This window comes from Drosophila bipectinata, chromosome XL (assembly GCF_030179905.1).
Source record: "Drosophila bipectinata strain 14024-0381.07 chromosome XL, DbipHiC1v2, whole genome shotgun sequence".
Lineage (NCBI taxonomy): Eukaryota > Metazoa > Arthropoda > Insecta > Diptera > Drosophilidae > Drosophila > Drosophila bipectinata.
The window spans coordinates 16,393,046-16,407,047 of NC_091734.1; the positions used below are offsets into that span (position 1 = coordinate 16,393,046).

A 14,002-nucleotide genomic window follows, 5' to 3' on the forward strand; every position below is an offset into this window, starting at 1 on the left:
GTATGAATATTGTTAACAACACCTTAAAACGAGTTGGCAATAGATTCGAATGCGGACTTTTTTGGAAGGATGATAGCATTCAGCTTCCGGAAAGCTATAAGAACGCTTTCTCTAGGCTACTGTCATGTGAGAACAAAATTGACAAAATTCCTGAGTATGGTCAAAAATATAATGAAGTAATGCAGTCTTATATTTCGAAAGGGTATTTAAAAAAGTTGAATCCCACCGAAGCCAAATACGAAACAAAACTAACCTATTACCTGCCCCATTTCGGTGTGCAAAATATTAATAAACCAGAAAAATTGAGAATAGTATTCGATGCCGCTTCTAAAAGCCATAACTACTGCTTGAATGATTTCTTATTACCCGGACCTGATCTTTATACTCAACTATCTTCAGTTCTCATGAACTTTAGAAAAAATAAAATAGCTTTTGTAGGAGATATAAAAGAAATGTTTTTACAAATTCAAGTACCAGAGAAAGACAGACAAGCTCAAAGAATTTTATGGAGAGGGAATAAAAGACATGACCCTCCGGACGTTTATGAAATTCAAGTTTTATTTTTTGGAGCAAAATGCAGTCCGAGTATTGCACAACAAGTTAGAAATCACAACGCAAATGAGTTTAAGGAAAAGTATCCGAATGCCTGTAAAGACATTTTATTAAATCATTATATGGACGACTACTTAGGCGGAGCTGATGACATAGACAGCGCCGTTCAACTGATTAAAGACGTATCATTTGTTCACAAACAAGGCGGATTCCAGATGTGTAACTGGATATCAAATTCAGTAGAGGTTCTCAACCAAATAGATCCACTCAATTGTCACAACAAAGCTCAGGCTTCGCCCAAAATGAAAACACTAACAGAAGAACGTGTCTTGGGGTTAATTTGGAATTACGAAAACGACACATTTACCTATAATCTACAATTTACTAAATCACATAATGAAATAGTAAACACATCCCGACGACCAACTAAGCGTGAGGTCCTGAAGATTACAATGTCTATCTTCGACCCATTAGGTTTTTTGTCAAACCTTCTTATAACAAATAAGATACTTTTACAAGCCATATGGGACAGTGGTATTGGCTGGGACGACGAAATAATAGACGAGCATTTTGTGATTTGGAAAACGCTCTGCGAATCATTCCAAAAAATCAAAAACTTTACAATACCAAGACTTATGACAAAATTACCTTTAAATGATTGTGACATTCAGCTACATATATTCTCTGACGCCTCCAAATATGCATACGCGGCATGTGCATACATTCGTTTTAAAAGAGATCAGACCATCGATTGTATGTTAGTAACAGCCAAGTCAAGAGTCGCTCCCCTTAAGCCTATGTCAATCCCAAGGCTGGAATTACAGGGTGCCTTGCTAGGAGCTAGAATGAGCAAATCACTATTGGAATCGTTACAATTACCCATAAGTAAAGTATATTTATGGACGGACTCTCAAATTGTTTTGTATTGGTTAAAGTCTAGCAGCAAACGATTTAAAACATTTGTAGCTCAGCGTTTAGGTGAAATACAAGAAACAACTAATGTCGGCAACTGGAGATACGTTCCTTCTAAAATAAATCCTGCTGATGAAGCAACGAAGTTCACAAAGGTAGACTTTAATGCAAACAATTTATGGATAAAAGGGCCGGAATTCCTGTACAAAGATATTGTCGAGTGGCCAAAAAGTAAAATAACCTCAGAAGACGACTCCAACGAATATGTAAATGCTATGACTGAAGCAAAACATGAACCGATTCTACCTGATGTGAACAGATTTTCTAGTTGGACGAGGTATTTACGAACAACAGCTTGGTTACTACGATTTGTGAACAATGTCAAAGGTAACAGAGAACATCGAGCTTGTGGCGAACTTACAGCAAAGGAATTGAATAATGCCGAAGACGTAATTTATAAAAGGATACAATCTGATTCCTTTCAAGTTGAAATTCAAAGTGTACAAAAAGGAAAAACTATAGGGAATTCAAGTCGTCTAAAATCATTGCCACTGCAGTTATCCACTGATGGATTGCTTAGATTGAAAGGTAGATTGGATAATTTAAATGATGATGAGTATGACATAAACGCTAAAAATCCGATTCTATTGAGTAATGACCACCCAATAACTACACTTCTAATCTATTACTATCATCAACAAAACTGTCACATTTGTACCGAAACCGTCATTTCCAATTTGCGAATGAAATACTGGATAATTAAATGTAGAAATTCGGTCAAGAAAATAATTCGTAATTGCCAATTTTGTAAAAATAGGCGTGCCAAACCACAGACTGCTTTAATAGGACAACTTCCAAAATGTAGAATTGAACCAACCGAAAGAGCTTTTTTAAAAATTGGTTTAGATTATTTTGGTCCCATCGAGGTGTTGGTAAACAGGAGTCATGTAAAACGATATGGGGTAATTTTTACTTGTATGGCTACCCGGGCTGTTCATCTAGAAATAGCAGAGGACTTGTCGTGTAACGCATTTATGCATGTTTTTCGTCAGTTCGGTTGCCGTCGTGGTTTTCCAATAGAATTATATTCAGACAATGGAACCAATTTTAAACGAGCAAGTAAGGATCTTAAATTGATTATAGATAATTGGTCAAAAAACGAAATGACTAAATTTTTGTCACAAAAAAATTGCACATGGACATTCAACCCCCCTTTGTCGCCTCATATGGGAGGAGCTTGGGAAAGATTAATTCAATCAGTTAAGAAATATTTATGTTTTTTACTTAAGGAACGATTTCCAAAGGAACATACCCTTAAAACATTATTTTGCGAAATTGAATTCATGATGAATAGTCGTCCTCTTTTGTTTGTGTCTTCTGATTTACCGGATTCTGAATTAATTACGCCAAATGACTTGTTGATCGGACCGAACTATAGAGAATCTTTCCACTGTGATGTATCGGATGGAGACATGAAATTGTTAAACATGTGGAGGGCTTCTCAAAGACTGGCTGATATTTTTTGGGTTAAGTGGAGAAAAGAATATAGACAATTTCTATTGTGCAGCCGCAAGTGGGTTAAAAAATTTGATAATTTGAAAGAGGGTGATATTGTGCTGGTCATGGATCCAGATTTACCAAGAAATGTTTGGCCTAAAGGCATCATTGTTAAAACTTATCCAGCCAAAGATAATTTTGTTCGAATCGTAGATGTTAAGATAAAAGACAACATTTATAAAAGACCTATTGTTAAGTTAATTAAATTAGACGTTAAGAAAACTTTGTAAAGCTAAGTAAGTATTGCCAAATGGAATTTTCTTACCAGGCAATACTTGGGAGGAGAATGTTATATTAATATTACTATTTCATTATATTTTGAATTTGAAAAGATGACAACGGGAAAAAGACAGTGTTAAAAAATACCTAACAATTAAGTTCCAAAAGATTAGTTTTAAAAAATAAGAATGGTAACACTAAAAATAAGTTATATATATAAGTTGTGTGAAATAAAGCGAAGCGTCAATAGCGGTATAGACAGAAATCCAAGTCAAAAGCCTGTGTATTATTTTTGGTCATTCGAACCGGATATTAATATATAACTATAGGTAAACCCCCAACAAGGAGCGTCTGAGTCCTGAAACAAGCTGAAAGCACAGACGATTACATTCCTTCGCTGATGTGTTCAACAGAGCTATGGATACATCAGATCCAATTATTTCGTCCTTAATTTATCGAGATGCATAAAAAACTAAAGAGTCTTTTACTTCCAATTGAGGTAATTGAGATGCTTTCGTACGAATACGAAAATAATGTTTGTCTCGAAGATGACGAATTTAACGATTCCAGCTTGTTTTTTTTTAGATAATATCGATATATTATAGAAAATGAAAAAAAAGAATACTAAGATTAATACTACTGTATAAAGGAATTTTTCTTTTTCAAATTTATATGCATTTGTATGGAAGGACACTGAGATCAGGTATTTTAAACTGATAGTTCCCAGGGAAAGCGTTAGGGAAAGCGTTCCCAGGGAAAATTTGGTTCAAAATTGCTATATCGTATTAAAATAGCAACAAATATCAGCTCCTTAAATTTCATTAATTTATCTTTACTTTTACCAAATCGTTCCTATGGGAGCTATTGGATATAGTTTCCTGATCCGAACGATTTTCATACTATATGTGCCTAGGATCAAATAATAACGATTGGTAAAGTTTCATGTCGATATCTCCAAAACTGACCGATTAATGCCAACAAAAACAGGTCAAAAACCCCATAGTGCAGTGGGCAGCATATAATTTGTCTAAATAAGTTCACCTAAATTTACACATAAATAAAGCAGATTTCTTTTCTAGAACTTCTTGACGTTTCTGCTACCCTTCAGATCAAACTTGAGACCTTAAAGTAGCCTGTTAATCCAGAACCGAGATTTAAAGACCCAGGTAATAATTCTGATGATACTGAAACACTATGCGTACATATGTACATAATTTGATAAAACACAATTTGATAAAGCCCTAGGTTGATGTGAGAGTGCGCGCGAAGCGATAATATTGCAACCTCTTTCATATGCAATCGCTCGAAAGATGACAGAGTGAGAGCAAAGCGAATTGCGAGTTCAAGCTATAAAGCGAGAGAGCAGTCTGCAACTGCTTTATGCTTTATTCGAACACAAATGCGAGTCTAACATGTGACTCTTGTGAGTCTAACGGCCGACTAATAAAATACCTTCTTTATAACTGAAAAATTGAAAATGCTTGGTACTTCTTTTCAAAAATAATTAATTTTAAGAAACTGACTGGTCCAATCCTAAAATCGATCAACTATATCTGATACTTTCTATACATCTCAACAATAGAAACGGTGCTTGACTGCATGAGTTTTAGTTTCTCCTATTTATTCCTATTTATTCATAAAGGAACTCGTCCTAAAAATAGGATTTATTTCATTGAACAATGGGACTTTTCTTTTCCTCGGGCGAAGAAACCAAAGTAATTTGATGTAGATGGGGCGACGTTATGACGTAATTAAAATAACTTGAAATCACGTTTGAAGTGCAATTTACTTTCTACTACAATATATTTGTTTTTCGAATAGAAGCCACTTTTTGTAATGCAGAAAACTTGCGAAATTTTCGAGGTGGGGGTTGCCTAAAGTTTATGACCGGATTAGTTATGCGGCGTCTAGTCCAGACATTACGTGCACAGGCAGGATCGGCGCCTTGTAAGAAACTCATTGTTACGTTGGCACATTCATATACTGGCACTCAGACAATGCAGGATGGCCGCCTGGCCGCACATAATGTGCCTTGCATATGCATCCCAGTGCATGCGAAAAGTATGCAAATCGAGCGCAATTTGCATGCAAAGTGCGCCAAGAGAGCGACAGCGTGCGAGAGTGTGGGGAGAGAGCGAGCCAGCAAAAGTGGAGCGAAGCTCATTAGCCATGCCAAGGTGGATGGCGGTGTGGGCAGGGTCGGGGTACGTCGAGAGTCGTGACTTAGAATTTTTAGAACCGACGCGACCACTCAGCCCATACATTTAATCTCCACAATGTGCACTGGGAAAAAATTTAGAGCTCAAAAGTAGAGACTTTATGTATTTATTTATTACGCACGAATTAAAGCATCCGTTTTATATCCTATATATCCTATAGCTGCCATATAACTGATTGATCGGAAATGGTATAACTTTGGTGTTTTTAGAGTTAGAGAGTTCAAATTTGACATGAGTGCTATTTTTGGCAAAACATTACGACATGCCAAATTTCATAAGGATCGGCCGACTATATCTTATAGCTGCCATATAACTGAACGATCGGAAATGACCCAACTTTCGTTTTTTTGAAGATAGAAAGCTGAAGTTTAATACAGATTCTATTTTTGGTCAGTTGATCCAACGTACCAAATTTCATAAGGATCGGCCGACTATATCCTATAGCTGCCATATAACTGAACGATCGGAAATGACCCAACTTTCGTGTTTTTGAAGATAGAAAGCTGGAACTTGGTACAGATTAAATTTTGATCCATCCTACCAAATTTCATAAGGATCGGCCAACTATATCCGATGTTTGCGATATATATCCGGTTTTAGCTGCAAGGGTATATAAACTTCGGCTCCGCCCGAAGTTAGCTTTCCTTTCTTGTTTTAAACTAAATAATGAACAGAGCCAATCGGAATTTTTGTTTTGAAATACCTTTGCATTTGATCGGCATTTTTTACATTTTTCCAGCTAAGCGATAGCATATTCTTTTGCTAGCATCCCTAAAAGCTTTCATTTTGTTGTCTGATACATTGCACAGTGGCCGGATTGACCGATTTTTTTGCAACTTGGCACAATTGATGATGAGATCACAACAAGGATATAGCCAAAATTTGAATTCGATATGACCACGCCCACACCTACCGCCCCCAATTCCATTAATTTGAACAAAACCCATGTACGCATGAATATTATTAAAAGACATTTTATATATTTTATTTTTGTTTTTAATGTTAAAACTTAATATTATTCATAGTAGTCCAGTTCCAATGAAAAATAATCATTCGAATCGGAGCTGGAGTCGCTGTGTTCAGCTTCAGTTGTACTATCGCTTGTCAAATTTAAAAGAACTGTAGCACTTTCCAAAAGTTCGATTACATCAAGTGGGAGAATTTTTGTTTTGTTTTTGCATAGTCTTTTGTTCAGATAAAGGCTGGACACTAAAATATCAGAGGAGTCCGTGGATCTATATTGAAGGATGGACCTATAGAGGAGCTATATTTCTATTGTATTTAGCTACATTTTGGCTAAAATATATGTCGAAACTCTTGACTTTTTTCAATATGTTGCTTTTAACTTCCGAGTCAAGATTTTTTATGCTCAGTTTTTCCAAAATGTAATCAGATACAGCGTCTTTGTTTTTGTTGCTGCGTAGCCAAACCCCAAACAGTGTGCAGTGGCTGAATTCGACCTTGTCTTTAATCGACAACGATAGGAAATGGAGCAAAAAGGAGCAAAAGTTTTTAATAAGATTATCAAGAACAAATATACATTAATACTTCTGCAAACTCAAAGGGTGACAGAAAGTGACAGAAAATTAGTTATACTCCATAATGCACAGACACTTTTAATACAAATTAACTATTTTAAGACATCACGAAAACAATTCACAGAAAAAACACGTAACGCTGATAACAAATTGGTTTCATTAAATTATATTTTACATACCACAAATAACATTTTCCATTTTGTTTCGTTAAAATTAGTGCCCGTATTACAAATTGCGGAAAGTTCAAAGTCTGTGTACAGCTTTCCGCCTTTTTGTTTGCGATAACCTGCTGATCTGTTAATGAACTTTGCAGCCCTGGTAGAAGCTCAGGGATGCAAATATTTAAATAAAACTAATGGTTTATACTAGTTGGAGAAGCTACTTTAAGAATCCATTGACCATATACGTTTGTTTTGTCATGAATTTTTGGATTTTATGCAAAAAAATCGGGCAATCCGGCCACTGTGCATTGGCAAAAGTTTAATTTTCAAATAAATCCATAATTGCTTTCTCCTTGGATGTTTGAGTTTAGCTTCAGATTTTGCGAATGCATACCAAGTTTTTGGTATGCAACATTAATGGTCAGTCTTTTCTTTCTTATCATACAATGCAATTAAATCTCTTCGATATTTTAACTTTTAAAAATTTAATTTTGGCCAACAAAAAGGGATTTCTGGACATTAGTTCCATACAAATACATTCACATGTTAGACTCACCTTTGTGTTCGATTACGTAGAATTCTCCCGTAAGCTCACTAACATTTAATATCGTTTTAGTGTTAACAGTGTCGGTGTGCAGGCAGAGGCCGGGCAGAGAAATTTGAAACCCCGTGGTACTGAAGAATTTCTTTAAAATTTCACCTAGGTTCCTAACTAAAATACCAATGCAATAAAGAGGACAGTTTATCCGCCTTTAGTTTTGTTAATTCCTTTATCTAGATTTTAATCCTTCCCATCTGGTTAGTATTTTTCTTTTGACTAATTCATGCAATCTTAGTAAAGCCATTCTCACGGTGTAGACATGGCTCCTTTGGAGTTCTTGCTCTCTTTCCACTTTGTTTAAGTTTTTTTGTTCCCCCGTTTCATATTACTAGTTGTATATGCCACACATGCATAGGCACACAACCATATGTGTGTACGTCGCCGCCTTCGTTGTGCTGTAGCTGCATGAGTGGCTTAGGCCAAAGTTGCTATAGCAAACGCCAACTTGTTTCACTCCGCCTGCTTCCTTCTGAGGCTTGTTTTGATTTCTTACACATTTTTGCCATTAAAATGCAGAAAATGTTCTTTAAAAGAAATTTTCAACGGAATTTCGTTGGTCTCTCTCTTTTAAGTGGAGCACAACAATACAGCAAACACTGCCCAAGCATGAACATTCTTTCTGTGGGGATGTGGATGTGGCTGTGGATGTGAATGTGTCTGCGTGTGTGGGCGGAAGTACGCTTCTCTCTCAAACAGCTAGGGTGTGCTTGTGTGTTTCTGTGCGCGGCTAGAGTTTTATGAGCAAACCGAACTGACATGTTAATTATTTTCCGTGGAGCTCTAGGGACGCATAAAAGTCTCGCAATTTGTAACGGCGGAAGTGCTGCAAACTGCCAGAGAAGAAAGAGACACAGAAAATTGGGCAATTTCGATGCACTCTTTCGCACTTTGACCCAAAAGCAACAAAGTGTTAAGTGGCCTCGAACGATGTGCGAAGATTTTCCCTTCACTTCTGATTGTGAAAATATTTTAAAGTGGAGCACTGCTACGTATTTACACCTCCTCAGTTAAAGTACTTTGTTTTTAATAATAATTAAGTTCGGTTTTACTCCTGAAGTATTGATAGACTCGTTCTTTACTTTGTGCAGGTCCCTGAATTTGTATTATCCTATGTTAATTTCATTAACAATTACTGCAACTTAACAATTTTCATAAGGGAATCCATTTTAGGCAGCTCTTAAAGCCCTCTTAAAGCAAAAACCTCTTAAAGTTTAACAAATATTTTATTAAGTGTCGTATAGATAAATTCATTATTTGTCAAAAAACAAACACAACTTTCACAATATTTTTTTTTAATAAATCTTCATGCTCTGCCTTCCTGAGGCGTGCACACCGCCACAAAAATACAAGAAATACATCTTTTTCTAAGAATACATCGCTAAGTGCTATCACAAAACAATACTAAGCTAAATGGTAAAATTATGCTACAAAATTATTAGCAGGACGGTAGCAAAAAGTATTTCTTTGTAATGTTTGAGTTGTTAAGAAAGATATGTGATTTTCAAATTAGCATTCGAATGATGTAGAACAATATATATTCCCCTAAAAATAGTCGATCCAACATATTTATTATCGCAGAATCATTTCCGGTACTTCGTTTGGAGACCAACTAAGCCACTACAAATAATTTGTACCAGCGGAAAGCTGATACCGAAATTGTATATTGTAAAATTGTAAAATAATTGAAATTGCAAGAAAGACAATCCTTTAAAATTTTCAAATAGCCCCATCTGAATAGCGTTTTATAACGTCTAGAGCTAAATGAAAATTGGCTAATTGGAAAACGCTGACAAGAAATTAAATTAAACCTGAGTTTGGGGCAAATTAATACAAAAAAAACAAGAAAGGAAAGCTAACTTCGGGCGGGGCCGAAGTTGATATACCCTTGCAAATAAAAGCGGATATATATCGCAAACATCGGATATAGGCCGATATATATATACATAGTCGGCCGATCCTTGTGAAATTTGGCATGTCGTATTATTTGAGCTACAAAAGTAGCTCTCGTGTAAAATTTGAACTCTCTAACTCTAAAAACACCAAAGTTATACCATTTCCGATCAATCAGTTATATGGCAGTTATAGGATATAGTCGGCCGATTCCGGCCGTTCCGACTTATATACCGAGTAAAGTTTCAAGTCGATAGCTTAAAACTGAGAGACTAGTTTGCGTAGAAACAGACGTCCGTTTGTCTGAGACGGACATTCTCATATCAACTTAGGAGGTGACCCTGATCAAGAATATATATACTTTATAGGGTCGGAGATGTCTCCTTCACTGCGTTGCACACTTTTGGACAAAATTATAATACCCTCTGCAAGGGTATAATTACAAGAATCATTTTATAAGATATAGTCGACCGATTTCGGCGTGTATACTGCATGCAAGGGAAAGAAGGGTGCTAATAGCTTTGAAACTGGAGACAAGTTCGCGTAGGAAACAGATAGACGGACAATCTTGTTGACCGAAATTCCCTGCAAGAATATAAAAAAACATTCTCGATGACTAAATGACAATGCATAAACTGTCGCTTGCAGAAAGATACTCTGATTGGCATTCGCTAGGAGGGAGCTGAGGTTAGCACAGGTCATGTGGCACTTACCCGTAGAACACAAGCATGTTGACCTGTAAATAGACAGAGGAAAAATGTCAGTGAAGCAATCAATGATGATTTGAAATAATGAAAAGAATTGAGTGTGTATTCCTGCAGTTCGGCAATAATTTTTTTTTATTCCTTCACCAAGTCCTCGACACTTTTTTCATTGTCGTCTGAAAAATTGTAAAATTGTAATAAATGGGGGGCTTGAGGTGCGTTGAAAAATTGACGTTGCCTTTATAATCATAAAAAATTCAATTCTCGCCAAAATCGCACAAATTTGTTATACGGCCTGTCGCGGAATTGAAAAAGAAATATACGCGGTTAGTCGGGGGGGGGGATGAATTTGTAGGACTAAGGTATTCGAAGCGTATTTGAATGTTTTATGGTTTCGAAACCGAAATAAAATTCATAAAATCGACAGGCTTTGTGCTTCCAGGCCCAGCCGTGGGAATGGCTCCGGGCCGGAGCAGAGCTTGGCGGGGCAATACGACGTAGGGGCGTGGTCGCTGCACAATCAAACAATAAATCTTTTTTGTCGGCGCCGTTACACACACTAAGCTCATTTAGATTTATATACCCAAAACTGTTGGGGGAATTCCATTTGTGTGCTGAAAACTTTCCTGCTTTCACATTTTGTTTTGCTCCTATTGGCCCCCAATTGAGTGCACGCTCGTCGCTCTTCGCTTTCAGCTTTTATGCGTATTTTTATTATCAATTCCGTTTTGCACTACGCCGTGCTCCTCAGATGCAGCCCGGAGGCGTCAAACTCAATATATTTTTAGCTTAAAAAATGGCATATCTTGGCATTCTTTTGAATTTAATTAGAGTATTTTTGTTCTGAAGACACTCAAGAATCTCCGAAAGCAACTGGATAAGCCCCAGGCGCTCCATCCATCCAACACAACATTCGGCCGACCTATTATACATTCTTCACAGCATAGGAGTCGCATTTTGACACATTGCACTATGGGCTGTAAATGTTTTAAACTTGACTACGCCTTTGCCCGCCGCCTACAGAGAGTGGGCCATATTTCCATTTTTACTTACTTTTTACATAAACTTAAATTTTTCATAAAAAGAAATACAAATTTTAGTAAATATGGCTCCATTAGTTATTAAATTTAATTTAAACCTCTAACAGCGTCGTCTTTCCGGTTGCTCTCCTCCAAACTTCTACGAGCGCTTTCGAAAAGGGGCAAAAACCATTACTAACAAGAAAGGAAAGCTAACTTCGGGCGGAGCCGAAGTTTATATACCCTTGCAGTTAAAACCGGATATATATCGCAAACATCGGATATAGTTGGCCGATCCTTATGAACACATCATAATAAAACCAATTAACTAAAATAAAAAATCTAAAACAAGTCCCAAGCTTCTATCTTCAAAAATAAGAAAGTTGATATTTCTACCAAATACCATTTCCGATCGTTCAGTTATATGGCAGCTATAGGATATAGTTGGCCGATCCTAATGAAATTTCCTAGGTCGGATTAACTGACCAAAAATATAATCTGTACCAAATTCCAGCTTTCTATCTTCAAAAACACGAAAGTTGGGTCATTTCCGATCGTTCAGTTATATGGCAGCTATAAGATATAGTCGGCCGATGGCATGTCGTATTATTTTGCCAAAAATAGCTCTCATGTGAAATTTGAACTCTCTAACTCTAAAAACACCGAAGTTATACCATTTCCGATCAATCAGTTATATGGTCGCTATAGGATATAGTCGGCCGATCCCGGCCGTTCCGACTTATATACTGCGTGCAAAGGAAAGAAGGGTGTGTGCAAAGTTTCAAGACGATAGCTTCAAAACTGAGAGACTAGTTCGCGTACCAAATTTCATTAGGATCGGCCGACTATATCTCATAGCTGCCATATAACTGAACGATCGGAAATGTTTTTTGGTAGAAATACCAACTTTGGTATTTTCGAAGATAGAAGTTTGGGACTTTTTTTAGAATTTGTATTGTAATAAATTGGATTATATATTCCTATTCAGATAAGGATCGGCCAACTATATCCGATGGTTGCGATATATATCCGGTTTTAACTGCAAGGGTATATAAACTTCGGCTCCGCCCGAAGTTAGCTTTCCTTTCTTGTTTTATATCATTTCAGTATAAAATCAAAATTAAATTATTTCACAAAAAAAAAAAATAATTTTTGCCAAAAATTTGGGTTTTTGGCATTGTTTCACTATTCAAACGTTAGGTTCGCACTGAGTTACTAAGCAGTGAAAAATTGAAAATTTTTTTGAAAAAAATGATGATACGCTCTGCAAACTATACGTTTATAAAATAATAAACTTTATATGGCTGGTGCTCCGCGCTTCGTCACTCATTTTCATTTAAGGATGTAGTCTCATGTGTGAGGTTGAAAAAATCGTTTTTTTTTCGTCACATATTTTGAAAGTACTGTTTATTAGAATGTACTGTTGAAGTTTTAAATAAAAATATCAAATAATAACAGAGATACAGCCCATAGTCGAGAGCGCGCCTGCACCAAATAGTATGAGTTACTCAGTAGCGTCTAAACTTTAAACGCGTTTTTCTCGGAACGAAATTTTTGTGTGCGGCGCAGGGGATTCACAAAATTCTAAGGTACCGATCTAGCTGAAATTTGGATATGTTGTTCTAAAAAGTAACACCTCTGTCCCGTACTAGAATCATTTATTTTTAATGATTAGTTTTTTATTTATCATTAAGTAAAGATAAATTTTTAAAATTAAAAAAAATTTTTTTTTTTGTGAGTTTGCCATTTTGTTGTTTATTGATGAAAATATTTCATTCTTGTACGGAACAGAGCCATAAGCTTACAAAACAATAATCTATTCTAATTTTTTTTTTCGGGTGACTCTAGCAGTCGAAATCCTCTGCGCCAGGGACCTACCACCATAAAGTGTATTAAACTACACAAGAAAAAATTAAACAAAATATTTTCAAATAGTTTATGATGCCTATAAAAACATATTTGAAAATTGAAACGATCACAAAATAAAAATTTGTGTCTTTATTAGCAGGGTTATTTGCGTCAAATATTATTTACATATTATGCATACATATTTTCTAGTACATATACATATATGGTTTATTAATGTTATTAATTTTTAAAAAGTATTCTTGACCTTCGAACATAACCTAACACAGTGAAACAACCCCAACCCCAGTAAGAAAATAATTTTTAACAACATTCATTTTACAAACTTTGAGAGGAGTTTAAGATAAATGTATATCAGATCCGCTATATGTTGGATATTGTAACTCGCTGAACCTAATATTAATAAAAAACTAAAACTAAACTTTTCTAAAAATAGTATTTGCAGAGACTTAGAATCGACAGCGAGAGACAACGGAAATGATTACATCTTATAGTCATATGTAGTTTTGGGTCTGAAAGATCTCCTTCACTGCGTTTTACGCTTCTGACTCAAAAAAACTCGCTGGAAATACCGTAGTACTATATGTATTTTCACATAATAATCCCACAAATTGAAATATTTACCATTCTCAGCGGGAGCTAAGAATTCATTTCCATTCATAAAGACTTATTTCTTCTTAAAACATTTTTAGAACACTTTAAAGGTTTCGAGTTCAGTGGACGCTTAAGCAGAACAGTAAACTGACCATATGTAAGTACGGTTG

General features: G+C 35.9%; 1 protein-coding gene across 2 annotated transcripts in view; it reads right to left on the minus strand.

Annotated features, from left to right (window-relative positions):
• Window positions 1–14,002, minus strand: part of LOC122321326 (uncharacterized) — a 105,301-nt gene that overhangs the window by 21,955 nt on the left and 69,344 nt on the right. For both annotated transcript variants that reach the window (XM_043211138.2, XM_043211137.2), the window contains one exon: window positions 10,363–10,385. In XM_043211138.2, the coding sequence (XP_043067073.1) occupies window positions 10,363–10,385 (23 nt within the window). The remainder of the gene's footprint in view (window positions 1–10,362; window positions 10,386–14,002) is intronic.